The sequence below is a fragment of the Triturus cristatus genome, chromosome 1_2 (assembly GCF_964204655.1).
Source record: "Triturus cristatus chromosome 1_2, aTriCri1.1, whole genome shotgun sequence".
Lineage (NCBI taxonomy): Eukaryota > Metazoa > Chordata > Amphibia > Caudata > Salamandridae > Triturus > Triturus cristatus.
The window spans coordinates 269,758,063-269,773,927 of record NC_140580.1 but is presented as its reverse complement, the minus strand read 5'-3'; the positions used below and the strand labels follow the sequence as shown (position 1 = coordinate 269,773,927).

Below are 15,865 nucleotides of genomic sequence, written 5' to 3'. Positions count from 1 at the left end.
TTCCTTTCAACACAGATGAGAATAAAAGACATTGCCATTTCAATGAACATAGGCTTAATTATTTAGAGGTGGGATCCATTTTGAAAATTCAAATTTGGCCCTTTCTTTGGTGCCAAGATTAGTTTAGTAAGAAAACTTTATGATCCGACTGAAATGTTACAATATTTCTTACTGTTAATACTCTCGGTAAACATTGTTGCTACTGTTTTGCTGACTTTCCCCATTCACAAGTATATCCCTGGTCAGCGAGTGTGCCTTTCCATAATGAAAGCGGGTTTGGATTCCACAAACTATCCCTGTAATAACTCTCAGTATTGTTACCTGAAACACAACTCACTCAAATATTGTCAACTGGGTTGTGGGGTGGTTGCAGTCCAACTGACTTTCAGTTTCTGGTTGGCATATTGACAAAGTTATTACTGCCAGGGGATCTAGAAAGTCTCTACCAGGCTGTGTACTGGAACATCAATCCAGTAAAAGTATCACAGTGATGGCAGAAACCTGGCCGTTCTTTACATGTATTTTAAAGGGAAAATTCGGATGAAGTGAGATGTACCTGTAATTCTAGTCTTCAAAATCTTTTTGTTTATTCAAATGGTACAAACAAAAAGACGACAGATGGGACATACCCTCAAATTATAACTAAGCACACTAGTAACAAACATTTATGATTCTGTTGAGCCGCATAAAGTTTATTGATTGAGAAACATTTAAATAGGCTATTTATCAATGGTATTTGCACCAAAAGTAAGGTTCAAGAAAAATTGTGGTTGAAAGAACTTAAGGAAAGAGACAGAAACTTGGGCAAGAAAATGTAATAGCACAATCTCCCCTGGTTATAGGCGGACAAAAAAAGTTGCTCAGCCTGCTTAGTAAGCAGACATGCAATTAGCAGAAGCCTCCAGCCAACTGTTGTACTACTAAAATTTCCTACCATTCAAAAACTTTTGCGCAGATCTGGGTTGGGAGAACACTGGTGTTTTGCCCTTTGCAACTACTCTGAGCATGGAGGGTTACCAAAGTAATGTTCCTAGTTCTACTGCTAAAGCCATATTTATGGTCCGAAGATTGCCTCTCCTTCTGTGGATTGTTGGACTTAAGTATGGAAAAATGTTAACACTGCCTTCCCCATAAAACACCTCCATCTGCTCAGATCCAGCCCTCGTCACTTCTTCCCTGTAAAGATTTCCCAAGATCCACAGTGATCATTCCTATACCAGGCGTCTCACGCCCAGGGCCTTTTGTAGTAAGCTATATGACTTTCTGAAGGAAGTGGCGGCTGGCATCTATGGCGGGGGAGGGTAAACGGGTGGGTTCGCGCAGATAAATAAAAAAATTAATTAAAACACCTACCAAATCCAGACAACACAACGTCCTTCTCGCTCCAGCCCTTTTCTACTGAGACTGCAGTGCACATCCCAGCAAACTCCCCTGACCAATCCTGGCGTTGCTCACATGCTGTTAACAAGCATGAGAGCAGCACCCCGATTGGAGGGAGACGCTTCTCTCTGCGCTCCCCAGCACACTGGAGCCCTGCACTTGATCTCAACTCAGCTGTCTTAAAACAACTGGGTTGAGATGTTTAAAGTGTGCATGTCTGGCTGGCCATCAAAAGATGGCCAGCCAAAGCGACATGTGCTCTTTAAACAGTGTACAGGCAGCCCTCTGACCACCACTACTCCCTGCTGCCACTCAGCAAATCCCACCCTGTCCTGACACTCTTCAGGATAGGATGATGAAAAATAAAATTATAATAAGTTTACCATTTTATTTTTCATCTCTGGGGCTTTGAGGGGCATTTAAGTGGTGGTACGCTCCTCCACTCCAATGGAGAAGCCGACCCTGTCTGAAGGTTAACAAACAGATTTGGGTTGCCAACCTAAGACCGCCTCCCTCAGAAAAGAAACGCAAGAGGGATCCATTCATCCTCTCCCTCATGCAACCATTGCACCCCCAAAATTCTGATGCCTGCAGCATTGACCATACTGTCCAATCTCTCCATTTCCTGTTCCAGTCTTACCGCTAAGCACATTGTCCCTTTGCAAACTTACATTTTCAAAATCCAGACACTGTACTTACCTCTCTGTGCACTCCACACTACAATTTAGTTTCTTCCACGATATCTCAGATGTGACACCTTCCACGCTACACCTTTGGTAGTGGTTATAAAATACTTCAGTATATGCTAAAGGATGGACCCTCCCTGCATCAAGGATACCAGACGAGGATTACTCTTGCTTTCGCAGTCCTCCAAAGTTGGCGCAGTCACCACAAGGTGATTGGTAAAGAAGTCCCTTGTCCGTTTCCTAATGTCTGGTTTTGTAGCGTTGGCAGCCACAGGGTTGGGTCGCAGGAAACACCACAACGCTTTGTGAGATGGTTTGCAATGTCTTTGTACACGTTACACTATAAACTACTGAAGTGTATTTTCTAGTGCCAATCTGAAGCTTGTGACTGAATAGTCATTGAAGTTATTAACAATATATCTAACACCTTAAAAAAGGCACACTGAATATATAAACATATGTCTCAAAAGCAGGTTAGGTGCTGGAGGGCCCTACTAATGGGCTACAAGAATTAAGCAAAATAATTTTATTATCTTGAACAGACAGTTAAACTAAAATAAAAAAAGTTAGAATCTGTAGTTTCAGCAATAGTAAGTAAGCAGGTTATCCTTATTTAAAGCAAATTAGTTCATGTATTATTGGATGGCAAGTTGTACCCGCACACCACTTCTGATACAGAACCCTCAAATAAAGAACTTTCTTCAAACAGGATTTAAAGACTTTTCAATATAAAAAAAGTCAACCAACTTGAACGTTTAGCACCATGATCATATTCAGAGGATGCAGAATAAGCGTAGCCATGGGTTTAATGTAGGATTCATCATACAACGGTTACAAGTCACTGCCCCCAGAAGCCAAAATGTAGGTCCTCTTTAGGAGCACGTGTCATGCTGGAATGCAAATTTATGATGTGGGGGTTCGTTCAGAGCTTTTTTACTGAATTGAAGGCATGAGATTACTTGCACATTTTATTCCCTGTTACTCGATTCATTACTTTATGATTGTTTTTAAAACGTATTTGTTTATTGCAATTTTATCTTAAGACAGGAGACTCATTAGACTTTCCTTTTGGATATTATTTGAATAGCAGTTAAGAATGAAAACAAACAAAAGTTCCCACAAGACTTAACCAACCACCACAGCAGACTAGTGGACCAAAGGAAACAACTCAAATCCCCATATGGTCATTGGCTTGGAGCAAAAACGTGTCTTTTTTTGCTGCTCACAATCAAGATAAGTAGAGTAACTTCATTTCCCTAACTTAAAATAATATAATACTGCATGGTGTGCCTTTATTTTTCGGTGAAATATTCCAAGTTTGTAGTGTAATGTGGGGAACTCGTTTGTTCGCGCTCTTCCTTCCTTACCACTTCATGGGCCTCTCTCACTGATAATGTGGGCGCTTCAGAATTATATCCTTTGTGATTGTTTTTTTTTTTTGGAAACCGTTTATTACAGGACTCAAAAAAATTGTACAAGTATGGGCCTACAACCTTCCGGCCGGCCGCTAGCAATATAAGGAGCATACGGTATACATTTGTAAAACACATGGTGCCGCTGCCGAGCTTTTACAGGAGATAACATCGTTGCGTGTCACATTATGCAGACCCCATCATACGGTTCCATTTTAAATTTAAAGCACAGCAAACACAAACAAACCCACCAGGCAATCCTCAATCGAAATAGCAACACGTGCTCCCCTAGAGGGGAAATCTAGCCATCTATAGGAGTCTCAAGAAGGGGGGGAGAGATCAGAACTAGGATTGGGGACACCCGATGCCCAGGTACCGGGGGGATGAGTTGGCTAAGGGGACGGGGCCGGCGATGGATCAGGCAGTAGGGGTGGAGCACAGATTCCCCAGCGGTAGGCGTTCCAGGGGCCCCACACTTTCACCCATGTCGCAGGCTTACCTCTCGCCACATACACCACCTTTTCCCGAAACATGCACCAGTCCATATGCTCCTTCCAGGCCGAGACTGTCGGGGTGCTCTGGGATCCCCACAGCTGGGCAATATCACGCTTGGCAACCATATATCCCAGAGTCACCCACCACGTCTGCGGCACCGAGTAGTCGGTAGGCTACCACACATTCAACAGGCATCTCCTCGCTTCGGGCAACAGCGCCACATGCGTGACCACTCGCAGCACCTCATGCACACCTCGCCAGAATCCCTCCACCTGCGGGCACTCCTAAAGGATATGTAAAAAGGTCCCCAGCGCACCACACCCACGCTTACACAAACCGTCATCAGCATAGCCCATACGCAGGAGCTTTGGCCCCGTCATATAGACCTTGTGGAGTATCTTGAGCTGGACGAAACGAAGGCGAGCCCGTATGGCCACCTCTTTCGGGGAGGCCACCGCGGAGATCCAGTCCTCGTCGTCCAGCTCCAGCCCATCGGCTACCCAAGCCTCACGAAGGGCAGTCAGCAAGTCTGAGCGATCGTTGATTAGTTTTTTATAGATCCGTGATATCGTGCTGTCAGGGACGTGTCCGTCCAGCACTCTATCCTCCAGGGGGGAGCACTCCGGGATGGAGGCGACGTCCGGAAAGACGGAGCCCAGCGCATGCCGGACCTGCAAGTACCGAAAGTACTCGCTGCCCTGCAACTGAAATTCCGTCTGCAGCATCTCGAACGTTTTAAATCCTCCCCTCGTCCAGAGATCCCTCACTCTGCTGATGCCTATTAAATCCCATTTCTCAAAGCCCTTCGAGGTCCACAAGGAGCCCAACCGCTCAGATGCGTATAGTGGTGACGCCCGGGTCAAACGGTCCTTCCACCCCATTGCAGCATTAGCCGTGTGCCACACTTGCACCATGACACGCGTGGGGCCCGTCAGGCGAGCGTCGGGCGCGCTAGAGTAGAGCGCTCGATTATAGTCACCACCTGGAAGTAGCATCCTATCCATTTCAAACGCAGGGTTTAAGGCTGGCCCATATAGGCCCTGATTAATTGCGGCTAGCTGGGAGGCCCAATAATACCGTTTAATATCCGGGAGGGCAATCCCCCCATCATACCAGGGGAGCGTCAGCTTAGCCAGGGCAATACGTGGCCTCCCGTCCCAGAACAGGCGGCGCTGCAAACTCTCCACTTCTCGGAAGTAGCGCGCCGGGACAAGGTCCATCGTGTTCTGTAACGCGTATAGGAAACGCGGCAACGACATCATTTTAAACAATGCCGCTCGGCCGAGCGGCGAGAGCGGCAAACGCCGCCAGCGCGCGACATCCTCTTTCAGACGCTGGAGGGGGGAAGCAAGTTCCGATCATACCGAGCCTCCGGGTCCAGAGTAATGAAGACACCCAGGTACCTAAATCCCTGCGGGGCGACCTGGATCGGACAGCCCCGCGGGAGGATAGGAGCCTCCCCAGAGAGAACGTACACACACGATTTAGCCCAGTTGATGACCAGACCGGAGTTACGACCGAATGAATGCAGAACATCAACTAGTACTATGAGTGATTTACGTGGGGAAGCTAGGTACAAGAGGATGTCATCAGCGTATAAGGATACACGGTCCTCATACCCGGGGGTCCAGCGGAGACCATGGATGGAAGGCTCCCACCGCAGCCACTCCGCCAGGGGCTCCAAGGCAAGTGCAAAAAGGAGCGGCGATAAGGGGCAGCCCTGTCGAGTGCCTCGGCCCAGCTCAAACGGAGCCGATACTCTTCCGTTCACCACCACCTGCGCCAATGGGCCCGAATACAGCAATTTGACCCAACTGATGAACCCTGGGCCAAATCCAAACTTCGCAAGCATCGCCCAGATATATGGCCATTCAAGCGTGTCAAACGCCATGGTGGCGTCTAAGGATGCCAAAATGGCCGGCTCCCGTATAAACGGGGCACGTGCGAGCACACCGTGCAAACGCCGCAGATTAAGGGCCGTGTTGCGATGAGGAATAAAGCCAGACTGGTCCTGATGAACCAAATCGCCCACCACGCCGACCAGCCGATTGGCCAGTACCTTAGCGAGAATCTTGGGCTCCGCATTCAGCAGCGAGATGGGCCGATAGGATGTAACCCGGTTCCGAGGTCTCCCCTCCTTGTGGATGACCACGATTGTAGCCAGACGCTGGTCCGGCGGGAGGGAGCCCACCGAGTGTGCCGCCAGGAACATAGCCCGGAGGTGGGGTGCCAGCGTATCCGGTCGTAACTTGTACAACTCGATAGGGAGACCATTCGGACCCATGGCCTTGCAGGAAGCGACCGAGCGTATGGCGAGGGCGATCTCGTCGGAGGTGGGAGCGGCGTCCAACGACACCCTGTCCTCCCCAGAAAGGGAGGGCAGCGCGATATCACTGAGCAGGGCGTGGGAATCCTCTTCCGAGCAGGAAGACACCGGGGAATACACCCCATGGAAATAATCCGCAAAGCAGGAGACAATTTCTTCTGGCTCGGTCACGCACACACCATCCGTTTTCTCAATCTGCGGGACCACACGATTCGCTCTCTCTTTTTTGTCCAACCACGCTATAAGCTTACCAGCCTTATCACCCACATCATACAAACGCCCCTGTTGCTCTCTACTGAGGCCCCTGGCCGCCTCCGTGACGAGGGCCCTGTAGGCCGCCTGCTTGAGTTGGAGGACATGTAATGCAGCATCCGTCACCCCACCTTCTAGATTCCCCTCCAACTCGGCTATTTCAGCCTCCATCCGGGTCACCTCCTCCCGCTCGCGCCTCCGGGCATGGGAAATGAGGGATAGGGCCTCTCCTCGGAGTACTGTCTTGAAGGCCTCCCATAGCGGTATGGCCGAAGGCACAGACCCCACATTTTCATCAAAATATCGCTGAAGGGATTTAATCAATGCAGCGCGAATGGAGGGGTCGCGCAGGTACCAAGGATTGATTGGGACCACCCTACCCTCACCCCTCGGAAAGACAAAGTGCAGTAGGAGCGGGGAGTGGTCCGAAATACCCCGTGGCAAATGGCGTACCTCTCCCACCCTCCCAACATAGGCCGCCGGGACAAGGACATAGTCTAGTCGTGAGAGACTACCATGGGCTCCCGAGTGGAAAGTATACTGTAACTGCGCGGGGTGTTTTAAACGCCAGCAGTCCACTAATCCAAATGTATCTAAGAGGCCGGGGAGCCACGCCTGTGCCCGGGGGAGGTCCCTAGGGGGGTGACGATCCAAAGATCCAGATACCACCGCATTGAAATCCCCCCCCACAACCAAAAGCCCCCCCGGAAGGCCAAGGAGAAGGCGCCCAAGGTCCGCAAAGGTGGTCGACTGCAGCCCCGGCGGGATGTATATTGACACAAAGACAACCACTTTGCCCTCCAGTCTTCCCACCAAGACCGTATAGCGTCCCCTATCATCATGGAGCACCTCATCAATCTCCAACGGGAGCGAGTTCTTCACCATGATGCCCACACCCCGTGAGCCGGACGTAAAGCCCGAGTGAGCCACTAGGCGATATCCACGCCGATTCATGGCGCAGAAGGAGTTACCAATGAGGTGTGTCTCCTGCAGAAAGACTACATCAGGCGAGATTCGCTTCAAAAATTGCAGGACCACACCCCGTTTGATCCTGTCCCCCAGTCCATTCACATTCCAGGATAACAAAGTTAGTTCCCTACCCCCCATCATATACAAGAGCCATCATTCGTACCCCGGAGAGCATTTTAAAACCAACACAATAATACATTTGCCTTGTGGTAAGAACGAACAACACCCCATCCCAACCCACCCACCCCAACAGAACTCCCCCCTCCCTGCACCCCTGCATGAGCCCAAACAGCCCCCCCAACGTACAGTGTGCCTGTCGCCCCATATATAGTTAGACTAACTAAGCCCCCTAGAGGAGGAGGGAGAACCCCCAAGAGACCCAACACAACCTCCATAGGAGGGGAACTTACAAAAAACTGACGCAGAATTAAAAGTGGCATTTTCGTCCAGAGTGAGGCCCATTATGAGACCCTCAGTCCTGATCCAGCGTGCCGTCACCCCCCGCCGACCCCCCCCCCCGCCCCCCCGATCACGATCTCCGGGCAGAGTATCCAGCCAGTCCCCGGCCGCCTCGGGACGATCAAAGAAATGCGTGCGACCATCCACCTCCACACGCAACTTGGCCGGGAAAAGCATGGCATACTTGAGGTTTAGGTCCCGAAGACGGCGTTTGACACCTAGGAAGCTCAGTCTCTGCTTCTGGACCGCTGGAGTGAAATCAGGATAGAAATTAACCTCCATATTGTCTAGCTTGACCGGTCCATGCAGTCTTGATGTTTGCAGGATAGCGTCTCTATCCCGAAAATTGAAAATCCGGGCGATGAGAGGTCTCGGAGGGGCTCCGACATTAGGCCGACCCCCGGGAACCCTGTGAGCCCTCTCCACAGCGAAGAACTTGCTCAGCCCCCGTGGCTGGAGATGGGTAGCAATCAGGTCCTCCACAAAAAGATCCGCCGCCGCCTCCTCGCGTCCCTCGGGCACCCCGATAATGCGGATGTTGTTCCTCCGTGCCCGACTCTCGGAGTCCTCCAGGCGCCGATCCATTAGCGCCGTCGCCCGACTAAGCCGGCGCACCTCCGTTTGCAAGGCCGCCACATCTGTCGTTAGGCCCGATGCGGTGTGGGCCAAAGAATCTACTCGGTCATTGGTTTTGGAAAGATCGGCCCTCACCAGGCCAACATCCACAAGGACCGAGTCAATCTTCTGCGCCAGTGTATCAAACCGCTGGCCCACCGAGGCCTTCATCTCGGCAATGGCGCCCATAACATCTCGCAGACTCAAATCTGCGGGCAGGTCTGGGGCATCAGGAGGACTCTCAGGGGGCTTGCGAGGTCCATCGGGCGATCCCTTCTGGAGGGTGTAGCGGTCCATACTGTTGGCCTGATGGACGGCACCGCGCCGGGTCGATTTGGTCTTTACCCGGTCTCCATCTTGTTTCGTGGCCATGGCCGCCAGTCTCCCAGTCGCACCAGCCACGCCGTGTAGGGCAGGAAAGCAGACACAGGCTCCGGGGGGGCCCCCTCGGGGCAGCGGGGTGGACACAGCCGGCAGGCAGGCAGGGTCTCCCGGCAAGTCCACACCACACCAACACCAAGGGCTCCGCGACCCAACCTTGCAGAGACAATAAGGTGGTGCGAAAGTGAAAGTGAAAGTGCGGGGCACGCGAGTCGCCAGGCCCTGCCTGCCGCTGTTGTTCACTTTGTCCCTGGATCACCCCACTGCGCAAATCCGGGGTCCGGTGAGGGGAAGGCCGCACACTTCAATCGGTGCTCACTCCGGTGTCCGAGGTCCGATTCGGAAGCGGGAAACGGGTGCCACCTCAGCTCAGGTTCACCAACCTAGTCCCCTCATCCAGGGCAGGATAATGTCAGGATATTCGTAGGAGGTCGCGGATGTCCTCAGGAGCCTCGCACCTACGCGGCCATCTTAGTTGCGTGCTAGGCTCCTCCCCTCCTTTGTGATTGTTGCTGCACTGCCATTGTGTGATGCTTTTGGGTGAAAAGTGGGCTTCAGTTTGTTTGTTTAGGACATTTATCCTGGCTGCGCATTCTCACCATGCTCCTTCCTCATGAGTGGGGCATTTCAGTCAGATTTTGTAGCAGCACCTGGTCTTGGAGTCATGGCCTTGAAAGTTTTTGCCCATTTAGTAAGTGTATATTGTGTTGGATAAATGACACTTATCCAACTTGTCTGATTCGTTTCTTCATATTCGGAGACATTACTCATTCTTTTTGCCTTAGTCACATACTTTTAATTAAACAGTACAGTTCCAGTAAGTTTTGAGAACACCCCATAGCTTTTTATCGTCAGGAAGAATACATACAATTCTTTAAGAGAATTCAAATACTTTTATTCTGCACATTTCCGGATGCCACATTCTCTAATTAATGGGACTAAAAACCTTTTGGAGTATGCCAGGTAGTACTTTCAAGAGAAAGGGAAGAGGAACAAACTCTGGGGCGAGGACACATCACAAGGCCAGAGTAGCACATTACTAGAATCAAATTGACCCAGAAGAAAGCTCAAATGCCACCTCACAATGCCAAACCTGAATATGGTTAAAAGGACTCTTGACCAGGCACCCATGACAAATACAGCTCAATATTTTGGGTGGTTTGCAGATTCACATACTCCCATACAGAGATCTTAGCAAGTTCCCCTCCCTCTCTAAGCTGCCTTTTCCTGGTTTGTGGCGCTTTTCTAACCCAGGTTAAGTCAGCCTTGGATATAGCAGAGGGGGTAGAAATGAGTCTGTCTCCCCACGTCAGACATTTCATGCTTAATGTATTGCAACCAGGGTATGGCCAAGCCTCTATCACAAGCAAGACAATCAGTGATCACCTTCCTATTGAGACCTGTGTGTGGGTTCACCAGACAGCACACTATAGCACCAAAGGGGCCAATTTGATACGGTCTTCTACATACTCAACCCCAAGCCCCTGATGAAGCATATATGTGGCACAGCACAAAATGGGGGTACACCTAAGAAACGTTGCAAGACCCTGTTCTCTTCAGTCTGCAGGTCGGTGGTGTTGGACTATCTCCAGATGCCAGCCCCATAAGTAACAATGAGGAGACATTTTCTCCTGAAGACTTCCCACAGGGGGGCCAATGCATGAGGCTAAGCTATAGATGTAACCGGCAGCACTAGCAAATCTTTGGGAGGCTTTATACTTGCAGGTTCCCTGGCATCGAAGACCACACAAAGGTATGAAAAATCTTGGGCAGAGGCAACAGGATGGCCTTGGAGGAATATGATCTTCACAGATTCGGGGCCGCAAAACATAGTTTATGTTTTGAACGATTCAGGACTAAACTGAGGGACCCCATGATGCGGACAAACTCCTAAAATAGGATGTTTAGACTCTGGAGTGTTCTCCCAAAAAAGACAGATCGTCCACGTATAGTAATGCTGGCACTTTTTTCTTGCCCATCTGCGTGACATCTGCAGCAGCGGCAGAGCGTGCAGCCTCAAGAATGTTAATGTACAACGGAAATAGAATTGGGGCCAATACACATCCCTGGCGTATGCCCTTCCTCAGCAGGAAGCCGTAGGTGCGCTCACCAGCAGGGCCATACCTAACGGATGCTGAAAGGTGAAAGTGCAAGGTCTACAAAAATTGGACAAGCGCTGGGTCCACCTCCGATTACTCAACAAGGCCCACAATTTAGATCTCATCACACTGTCAAAGGCGCTAGATAGATCCATGAATGCGGAGCGGATGGAGCCCCGCTTCAAGATGGTATACTTGCTAATGAGCAAGTCTAAATTTAGGCATTGCTCCACCGTACCGCACTCCTGGAAACCGTACTTCACCTCCGACAGAGTGTTCGTCTCCCTGGCCAAAGGCAACAGGCACTCCAGCCCAACCCACCCTGCGATTTTTCCCACAGAATCAGGCAGGGAAATTGGGCAATAACAACTTGGAGACTGCGAGTCGCCCTTTAAAAATGGGTACAATAATGGAAGTATGCCATGAATCAGGGAGGCCGAAGGTAGTAGAAGCATCAAAACAATTACATAATAATGGGGCCCACAATTTTGGGACAAAATGTTTACATGTCCATAGGAACCCGATCAGGTCCTAGAGCCATGTTCGATGCGGACTTCATGATTGCTTCACAAACCTCTTCTAGGGTAAATTTCAATTTTATTAGGAGACCACCGCAGCCTCCAGGTTTTCCAGAGGACACAGCATATAGAAGTATAGAACACTAAAATGGCTCACACACACCTCTAGGCTTGTAGTTGTAATAACTGAATTGTCATTGGATCCCAGGGTACCAATGTTCTTAACCACCTTCAAGAAGGTCCTGGAGTCCTTCTGCCGACAAGACTGTACCAGCTTCCCCCAGGACTCGGTTTTAATCTCCTTACACTTGCTACACAGGGCCTCTAAGTTTGAGCGCCTATGCAAGTTTGCAGAGAACTTTCGCCAGAAGAATTGAAACCACTTGGACCCAGGGGTTAACAGGTCCAATTGGCTTCATAAGGAAGTTACAGATGGCTAGCCCCAGTTGGGCAAGTCAATTAGCCTCAGCCTACAGATCATCCAGGGGGGTTAGGCAATTGAGCAACAGGTCAAGGTGGTTGGCACACAAGTTTTTCATCACAGGTCCCATTCCTCCATACTAAGCGAAGCCCCTGTGACAACAGTTAGGGACGACAAAGGGATGCCACTGGCCCTTCAAAATGCAGTCACTCAAAGTGACGTTAAACAGAGGCTTAATCAGACCCATTGCCCCATGCTGTAGTGGGTGGAAGCAAAAAATAAACGACACAACAACAGTCCACTAGGTGAAGAGAGGTGGATGAGAACCCTTTTAGGTAAGTACATTATATGTATTTTATTTATTTTTAAAGTTTTATATAGCGCTAGCTAGACCCGTAGGTATCAGAGCGCTTTAGTAACATCAAAAGGTATAGGCTAATGCTAGACCTAAGAATGTAAGGTTAACTTGTTTGACACGTTTAAATCTGCAATTTTCACGGAGAACTAATACATAATTTTGACATTGTTTTTTTTTTAACATGCAATAGTTTGGTGTTTTTCCCCCCAGGTACAAGAAATTGCTCTGCATCACTATCATATGTCTGTGTGCCGGTCTTAGTAACTGACTACAGCCGTGCAAACCACCGTTCTTTCCGAATCAGACCCCTTGCTATATACGGCAATCAGGTTGGTATGAAAGGGTTTTTTTCTAGAGCAAAAAAAAAAAGTTTTTACTCCGCAGTCCACCGTACCTACCAAAACAAGACAAATGTCTGCGGGTCCCATGACCACAGGAACACCACTACTCGAATACTTAACGTCTGCTGTTCCTCGATGCTTTCTTAATCTCGACTCACGTCTCAGAAAAAAATAGTCTTTAATTTTTTTATAAGGATGTTTAAAGAACACCAAACAAACGGCGACGTGCGAAACGATGCAGTGGTCGGAAGGGTGCAGCAGCGAGCCAAAATGAAGCCCAGGACGCACCCCCACCCCACCAGAGTGGGGGTTGTTCTTTCAACTAATTCAAGCGACCGGTAGCATGTATCCTGTCACCACAAACAGCATCCGCCTGCCGTAGCCCCAATAAATAAGTAAAATCATTCTCACCTGCAAGTCACCTTTGCGCAGCAGCTAGAAACTGAACACGACGGCTGCCAAGATGGATGTACGCTAATAACCCCCTTAAAACAGGGGAAGAACTCCGCCAGCATCGAACCAGGAAATGCCGAGCCCCACCCTAAAATCCAAGAGCAATGGCTCGTCGCCTGGCAGCCATATTAGACATGAACGTATCTTGTTCTAAGCAGCCAGAATATTACTTATACATTTAACAGAAATAATTTGATGAGAAGTAGAAATAACGAAACGAGAAAATTTTGAATTGTCACAAAATATATACTTGTTTTTATTCACTTGTGATTTTTATTTTTTGTAAATCCGTATTCTTTATTTTCACACTAAATGTGGAATTTATTTTGAAATGACACACTTATATACACTTAGCACATGAAAGAAACTATATCTCACGTTTTCCTTCTGTATGTTGCCATCGCACTGCCGAAAGATGGCCACTTTAAAACGAAAGTGCGATGCTGGGTATCACAGTTACTGGCTTTGAGCGAGGACTCATTAGTTTGTATCTAAAAATTGAGCAGCCATGATGGAATTGTGGTGCTCCCAGTGGAGTAAATTCCAAATATAGGCCTACATACCTGCCAACTTGAAGAACTATCTCGCAGAGTGAGGAGGGGGCGGGGCCTCGTTTCCAGACGTACCTACGAGGCACTTTAGAACACAGCCCGCTCCCAAGCCCCCTCCCAAAAAACATAAGCATTGGTAAAGCCAGTAGGACTCGCTCTTAGGACCTTATAAGTGTTTAGCCATGCAACACATTATCCATTACATTACATATTAAAGACATCAAAGTTTGTGGTAAATCAATGCGTGCATCAGGGACCTCTACATAGTCTGTTCCAAGCAATCATAGGCAGTGAAAACAGGATAGGAGGAAAGGAGACGAGTGTTAGTTAACAGGACGTTTAAAAATAAGTCCTGGCTTCAGCTCAAAAGCCTTGTGATTCTGGGAAAGTCACGTAATGTACCTATGCTAGTTTGCGCTAAATAAAAATTGCAAAAAAAGTTCCTCCTGGATTAAAAGTCGTGTGCCCTCTGTGCTGTGTGTAGCGTCGCGCTCTAGTCTTCACGCTCGGCGTGATGACGTAGAGCGCGGCGGCCATTTTGGGTGCAGCGAGTTCGCACTGAGCCGGCGAGCGGAGCGGACGTTTCCCCGGCGCTCTCCTATAGCTTGTGATTTATATGTATAAATAAACCTATACTTACCTCCAATACCTAGTAGTGGCTGTTCTTTCAACCATTGACCCATACACCACAAATGGCGACGAGGGTCTGGGATCAGCAAGGAAGAGGGCCAAGAAGCTACTGACCTGGGTGATACACGTGGCCAGGTGCTCCGGAGACACAGCCATCAACCACCAACGGGTACACATCAAGGGAGAGCGCGGCAGAGGGGACGCCCGGCGCAAGAAGCAGCTAAAACACGCGGAAACGCACATCACACCAGGCGGAGGTGCCCGGAGCTGCAGGACAATAGGGCCTGACCACGAGGCAAGTAGGACCGGCGCCACAGGCAACAGACGGCTCCGTAGCACACGAAGTGCGAATAGTGAGGCGCAGCAGATACAGGTCGGTCCACAGACGCGGAGTGACGAAAGGCCCAGGGAAGACAGGCACCCAAGCGCAGTGACAAGGTCCCACACATCCCAAAAGTGAGAGAAGGCGAGGGAGGCCCTGGCGGAGCAGGCAGAGCATAGCAGAGGGGGTGGAGCAGCGGCGCAACAGAGCCTCCCACGCCAGCAAAGACAAAGCGCGCCAGGCAGTCTGAGGGGAGAAGAGGAGTCGCCAGGGAGGAGAGCAGAAATGTGAGCCCAACCATCCTCGCTCACGACTCTGATCCCCTGCCTACCCAAACCGGGAGATCCCTCGATGAAATGGGAGGATTGGAGGGAATACTTTATGAACTATCTAGAAGCCCTGGAGGACGAGAATGGAGAAGCCTTTCCCAGCAAAAGGAGAAAGAGAATATTGCTTCACAACCTAGGTCCGGAAGGCATCAGAGTATTTCAGAACATAGTTCCCACACCAAGGCAGGCAGCGGATGACGATGTGTTCCAGCACACAATAGATGATTTAAATAAACACTACAGACCAGCGGTGTGCACGTCCATAGACAGATACAAATTCCAACAACGGAAACAAGCGGTGAGAGAGTCCATTGATGAATACGTTGCAGCGTTGAGGAAATTGGCAGTCACATGTAAGTTCGGTACATTACATGATGAATTCATCAAGGACCAAATACTCATGCAACACCACTAACTCGACGATACAGGACAAGCTATGGGTCAACGGTGAGGCGACCCTGGAGGAAGTCATAGCCATGGTAAAAAAGGCGGAGCTTTCAAAGAGATGTGCGGAGGCGGCAAAAAAAGAGACGGTCCCTAGGCCTATGGTGAACAAAGTTACGGAAGCGGGACCACCAGAGAGAGGCAAGGGAGCAACAGGGGACACGAGGACACAGACCAAATGGACGTCCAGACCAGCACCGGTGAGGAAACCGGGCAATGAAAGCAAGACCGCGTGCTACAGGTGCGGCAGTCTGTCTCACCCAGCGTATGACAAGCGATGTCCGGCATTCAAGGCCAAATGCATGTTTTGTGGGATAGTCGGACATTACGAAAAAGTGTGTCGCCGCAAGCAAAAAAGGATAGTGGTCAAGTATGTAGCACAAGAGACAGAAGTAGAAGGAGAAAATGAGGAGGATGATGACAG

General features: G+C 49.6%; 1 protein-coding gene across 3 annotated transcripts in view; it reads right to left on the bottom strand.

The window, feature by feature from the left end:
- ANXA7 (annexin A7) overlaps window positions 1-13,256 on the bottom strand; it is a 490,249-nt gene extending 476,993 nt beyond the window's left edge. The window contains exon 1 of one of the 3 annotated variants that reach the window (XM_085603646.1): window positions 13,124-13,256. In XM_085603646.1, the coding sequence (XP_085459772.1) occupies window positions 13,124-13,227 (104 nt within the window). In that variant the 5' untranslated portion in view covers window positions 13,228-13,256. The remainder of the gene's footprint in view (window positions 1-13,123) is intronic. The other 2 variants (XM_085603647.1, XM_085603648.1) reach the window with 2 other exon arrangements.
- Between the last annotated feature and the right edge of the window lie 2,609 nt (window positions 13,257-15,865).